The 6,000-nt window shown below is 43.1% G+C and overlaps 1 protein-coding gene across 5 annotated transcripts in view; it reads right to left on the bottom strand.

Annotated features, from left to right (window-relative positions):
* Positions 1 to 331: 331 nt before the first annotated feature.
* flrt2 (fibronectin leucine rich transmembrane protein 2) overlaps positions 332 to 6,000 on the bottom strand; it is a 69,405-nt gene continuing 63,736 nt past the window's right edge. For all 5 annotated transcript variants that reach the window (XM_061270118.1, XM_061270117.1, XM_061270116.1 and 2 more), the window contains one exon: positions 332 to 5,770. In XM_061270118.1, the coding sequence (XP_061126102.1) occupies positions 3,356 to 5,338 (1,983 nt within the window). In that variant the 5' untranslated portion in view covers positions 5,339 to 5,770 and the 3' untranslated portion in view covers positions 332 to 3,355. The remainder of the gene's footprint in view (positions 5,771 to 6,000) is intronic.

The raw sequence follows: 6,000 nt of genomic DNA, 5'->3' as shown, positions 1-6,000 counted from the left end.
CAAACAATTTGGACTTTATTACTGTGTTAGCGTCCTGTTTCTGGGATTCAGTGGGCTCGTATTGTTTTTTTTTTATATATATAGTTTAGGAAGAATGGAATAGGCTTACTGTCGGATTTAGTTGTGCCATAAGAGTACAATGTTGGGGTGGCCTGGATTTTCTCCAGCTTTGTGCTAAGCTGTGGTGGCTACACTAATATTTCTTGAGCATCCCTTGCAACAGAAAAAAAAAAGAAATTAATTCTCTGACCCATCATAGGTAGGCTTACACCGGCACAGAATACAAAATGGTAATAGGGAATGGTTCTCTGAATAAAACGGGAATGAGCGCTCAAATCCAATGGCTCTTTTATTTCAAAAAACAAAACAAAAAAACTTCACTTAAGTATGTACAGTTTGTGCAAAAACATTTAAAGGTTTCAAGGACTTTACATTGTAAGTTCAACCTCAAGGCACATACATGGAACAACATCAACATTTCAAGATGAGAACAGAAATTCTTAACTTTGGTTCCGAAGAAACATCTCTGTGTGGGTTTTCTAACGTGATCAATGTGTCGCCATTTTACATGCGCTGTAAAAAAATTTTGCAGCTAAAATCCATTTTCATAGATGCTCTCTATCACAACCACTGGGTGAACGATTGCTATAAAATATATTTGTAACGTCAAATGAACAAAATTAAAGGTAATGAAGGTACAACATGCAAATTTGTGTTACTTGCTGATAAATATTTGCAGTGAAAGATTTGCCAACAGGAAGTGTCGTTAAAAACAAAACAAAAAAAAAAATACCCAATCAATCAGGAAAAAAATAATAATAATAAAACAACACAAACCGACACTAGCAGTCAATTTGCATTCCATTTCGTTTAATTCCATTTGTCTCAGCATTATGTTAAATGCGTTAACCGTGAATTAAATGAGGAGTAACGCTTTCTGCAAAACAACCACTAAAATGCTTCCCTAGCCTGGTTGAATCATTAACCACACCGCGTAGGAGCGCTGAAAGGTCTGGCAGTGTGGATGAAAAGTCTCATTAGCGCGTGTGAGTATGTGTGTTAGCGGCGTTGTTCCTATTGGCACCGTTATTGTCACCACCAAGGCCGAGTAAATGTGCTATCATTCGGGCATTCTTGTTGCTGTCTCCTTAAATCTCATCCTGTATATATATTTAATTCATCAATCCTGCATAAAAAGGTAAGGCAAATATGTCCGTGGGAGAAACCATATGAAAAAAAAAATATATGGAAATGTTCTTTAAGCTTGTGTGCAGGATATTACGGTGAGTGGGTGCAGCATGTAGAGCAAACCACACAATGAATTTGTTGGTTCAGTGCTTTGTCAGCTGTTTTACGATTGGTAAAGCAGGGTAGGTCACAGGAACACTTGGTACGTCTTCTGGGTGCGCTGATATGTTATTAGTAGAAAAAAGTTCAACATAAAGTGGAGAGGCTCTGATAACCACAGAAGATTGGGGAAAAAATAAAGCAAAATAATCTGACTGGTAATTTAAGTGTGGATTGTGCTATTTTTTTTTAGTTTATAATAATGGCGCTCGATTCTGGATTTAGCCATGATTAAAATGATCATCCTTGATTTGATACAAGGCAAGAAATTGCTTTGGTTGAATGAGAAATGTACATAAAAGCACTCAATGATATCGTAAATATTTAATAATGGAGATGTCCTGCAGTTTGCTACTCTATTGCTGGATTTCAAATACTATAATCCATCAACTATAGAGGTTTTTTTTTCTTTCAATAGTGGGTGAAGTTTTTGGGGCCTCACAAAGAGTTAACATGCCCAGCGTGAGTTAGGTGCAGCCGAGTGAAAGTAAAATGTGCATATTTTCTTTTTTGGGAGGATTATAGGGAAAGAGTTGGTTGGGGGTGGGAACTCTTTAAGCTTGGCCCCCTCAAAATAAAATGTCAAATCAAATAGAGTCTTCTTAAGAAGTGCATAATGAAGACCTCTCGCTGGCACATGGCATGCAAAGCGCTGCTGCCTCAGTCCGTGAGCTGAAGGGCAAGGAAACTACTTTAATTGAGCACATGCTGGGATCTGAGATATTGGAACAGGGACAAGGAGGCCAGGGAAGTAGAAGATGGCGGGTGAGACACATTCATTCCTCCCACCATGAAATCCGTAGGTCCAAAACAAAACATTTCAGGAACGTAATTCAAAATAATGAGCACTTATAAGTGCAATTGTTGAGTTACTTGCTAATTTTCAAAATGTATGAATAAATTATTACAGGCTGTCTTTGGAATGCTCATCACATTGAAAAGCCCACTCAGACAAACCACAATAGTGAAAATCCATATTTTCGCCACAAAGCACGGAAGACACAATTAGTTTAAAATGATTCCACGTCATTAAAGAAAACCCCAATGAGCAATAACATAACAATGCTGTCTGAAAAGAGTAATGTCATCTGGGTTGTGAAATTTGAGGGGATGGTAGTGAGCTGTGTGTTACAAGCCCCCCCCCCCCCCCCCTCCCGGTCTGCAGCATGCCCTTAGTTTCACACTATGCTGAAAAAAACTGCCCCCTTGTGGCCTCACTTGCTAAAACAATATGAAAGACATGAAGGTTGGGGGGGGGGGGCACTAAGCACATTCATACACTGCATCGAGAGTAATCATTCTTTGTTGCTTATGTTCATGTTAATCAAGTTGTGTCTTAGTGTGCAGAAGATGACAAATCCTATTTCAGAGTTTTCCAAAAAGCGCCTCTTAACCGAGGCTCATCTTGGCTCGGTTATAATAAACAAATTGAGCACAGACGCTTTTAAGAGTTAAAAGCACTTTTGGGATTTTTCTGATAGGAAACAATCCAATCACACTTTTTCTACAATCGCTCACAAGTGCCGCTATTGTTTCCATGGGAGGGGTAAGCATAAAAAAGGCAATTTTGTTTTATTTTTGCTTCTGTGGTTAGCAAAGTATCCCAGCCCTCAAAGTGCCCAACATTTTCCAAAGCTGACAGAATTTGCCAGAAGCTACACCCAGGTTGCCGTGATTGTACAAATCCGTGTTCGTGTACAGTATTGACCATTTTAACAACTTTGAAAACCCTGCTGTTTATCAAAAAAAAAAAAAAACACTTGGGACTCCTTTTCCTATGAATAAAAAAGATAGCAGAGAATCCCACATTATTATCCACAGTATAAATTACATCATAGACAGAACTTGGAAATATATTGTACAGTTATATGTCACTATATATATATTTTTTAGATATATTTTTCTGTTATTGTCTACACAAACTGTGTGTGTGTTGTGTACATATTGTCAATCGTTTTTTTGGGGGGGGGAGTCTGTGGGTGCGCCACTGCGATATTTTACCACGCCATTACGTGTGGCAAAACTCCGTACTCGGCACGTTGCTGCTCTTGCAGTAGGCTAAGCTATTGTTACTGAGGTGACAGTCTCTAAATCCAATCCCCCCATTGGGTGTATAGATAGGCTGAATACGGAAATCTCCTTTGAGCAGCTGCTCGTTGTTCAGCGCCACTATCTGGAAACTGGTTTCAGTCATTTCAAGAATGGAGTTATCCTTCTTGGTTCCAGCTTCGCAGTAGTCATCTTTTCTACGACCTCGGTTGTATTTCCACTTGGTCGAAGATGACCGGCTCTTCCGGTGCATGTGCCAACAAAACAGGCTGAGTAGTGTTATTAAGATGATCAGTACCGCCCCGCCTATGATGCCAGCCATTAACAATGTGGAATTAATACTCTCCTTTGGAGTTTGGCCTGAACCAGGAGATTTAGTCGGCAAGGCTGACTTGGTCCTGGCCTCGGAGCATATTGTATCCTCCCCGGGCCTGTAGGAGTTATGGATGTCCAAAACGTGTACGCAGATCCGGTACACAGACCGGGGCTCCAAATTGGTGAGGCTGATACGCCGTTGTCCCCCGCTCACAGTCCGTTCCTGCATCCCTTCATTTATTTGGCTTTGGCCCCGTTTAACCCAAGTGACTTTGTAGGCCGTGACGGTGAAATAAGAAGCCCAGCTCACCTCTATATTCGAAGAGTTAACCACATGGAAGGAAATCTGAAGGGGATCCTCGTAAGGAGGTAAAGGCCCGGGAGGATTGTGATAGATTGGAGGAACGGGTGGAGAAGGCGAATCGAAGTAGTCGGGGATGGATGTGGTTATAAGAGCGGAGATCATGGTGGTGAGAGGGGTGGTCGTGGGCGGAGGGGGAGGTGTAGAACGAAGTGTGGGCCACGGCGGTTGGTTGGTATCGACTGGACATTCGATAATATCCAACGTGAGTTCACGGATTGCCATGCCGCGCACCCAGTCGGGACTCTGACACACGAAGCCTCGGGCGTTTATGGAGGAAGGCAATGACTTGAGCCACACCACCACCCATTTCACTGCACAGTCACAGCGCCACGGGTTATTTCGTACGATGAGATGCCTTAAGCTTGACAGGCTGTCAAATACACCCTGGGTAAGAGTCTGAAGTTGGTTGCTGGAAATATCCAGCTTTTCCAGTCTATTTAACTCTGCAAACGCAGCTATCGGGATCTGGTCTATCTGGTTCTCCTGCAGGCTGAGTTTGGCCAACGACTGGCTCGGTAAAAGGGGAGGAGGGAAGGTGAGCGAGTTACGGGCCAGTGCCAGTTCTCGGAGATTGACCAGTTCCTGGAAGGTGCCCGGCGCGATTCCCTCATCGGTCAGCAGGTTCCCGTCCAGCAGGAGGCGCTGTAGACGCGTCACATTCTGGAAGGCCTCCTCTGCGATGTTAGCGATTCGATTCTCATCCAAACGTAGCTCCTTCAAATCCTCCGGGAGACCGATGGGAACGCTGCTTAAGTGGTTCTTGGTGAGGAAGAGGAGTTTGAGGCTTAGTGCCTCCCTAAAGGCCCCTTCTTCCACCCCCACTGTGGAGATGGAGTTGTCATCAAGGTGCAACTCCTCTAATCGAGTCAACTGTGCTAGGGCTGCCCTGGAGATTGTTTGAATATTGTTCTCTTGGAGATGCAGTACTCTGGTGTTTTTGGGCAGATTGATGGGAAACTCATCCAGCTGGTTGCCATAGAGAAACACGGTCTCCACAGAAGCCAGATTGTGAAGTTCCAAAGGAAAGCCAGCATTGTTGATCTGGTTGTTATGTAGGTAAAGTACATTGTAGCCCTCCTGTATCCCAAGAGGCACAGATGTCAGGCTGCGTTCGTTGCAGTACACAAATGATTTGTCGCAACGACACTCTTCTGGGCAAGAGGCACCAGGGCTGAATTGCATTTGAAGGCTAAGAATTACAGTCAACCAAAATTGTACGAATGAAGTCCAATCCTTATTCCAGGGTCCAGTCAGAAACTCCATAGTTGAAAATAATAATTAAAAATATATATATATATAATAAACAACTGGGAGGGTTTAAAAGAAAGAAAAAATACGTATAAATAATAGAAGAACTCAACAAATATTAAAGTCCACCATGGAGAGTCTGCTAATGATGTCGGTTGCTGGGGAATGATCAGGAAAATTCGGGAGTAATCCTGAACATGCGAGTTCTCCGACGAAGAGCTGTGGTCTCATTAGTGGTGGCCGGTCCTTTGACTGACTCCATCCATACTGAGACGTCACACCACAGCACGACTCTTCACAGGTTGCACCATGCAGAGCTCATCCAGGTCCCGTTTGAAGCCACGCGGCAGAGAATCACCGCAGGCTCCATTGGCCTGTCCGTCACACACTGCTGCTGTTCCCCGACTGGGGTAGAGTCCGAGGAGGGTGACATTTGGAACCAGAGACCTGTGGGAAAACAAAGAAACGCTAGTATTTTCAGGGTGGCCTGGTCACTCCCCACCCCAACCCCCCACAGCAAAACCACATCCAGTTCTTCCTTACTCATGCACACAAGAATATTCTTTCAAACTGACTTTCAACGATATAGAACACAATCATTGTTCATCCCCGTGTCAATTTATTCACTATGTGATTGATAAAGAACCATCAGATAAATATTCAGAACAGTTCTTGCA

Source organism: Syngnathus typhle, linkage group LG22 (genome assembly GCF_033458585.1).
Source record: "Syngnathus typhle isolate RoL2023-S1 ecotype Sweden linkage group LG22, RoL_Styp_1.0, whole genome shotgun sequence".
In the NCBI taxonomy this organism is placed as follows: Eukaryota; Metazoa; Chordata; class Actinopteri; order Syngnathiformes; family Syngnathidae; genus Syngnathus; species Syngnathus typhle.
The sequence above is the reverse complement of the archived record's forward strand: the minus strand, read 5'-3'. Positions and strand labels throughout refer to the sequence as shown.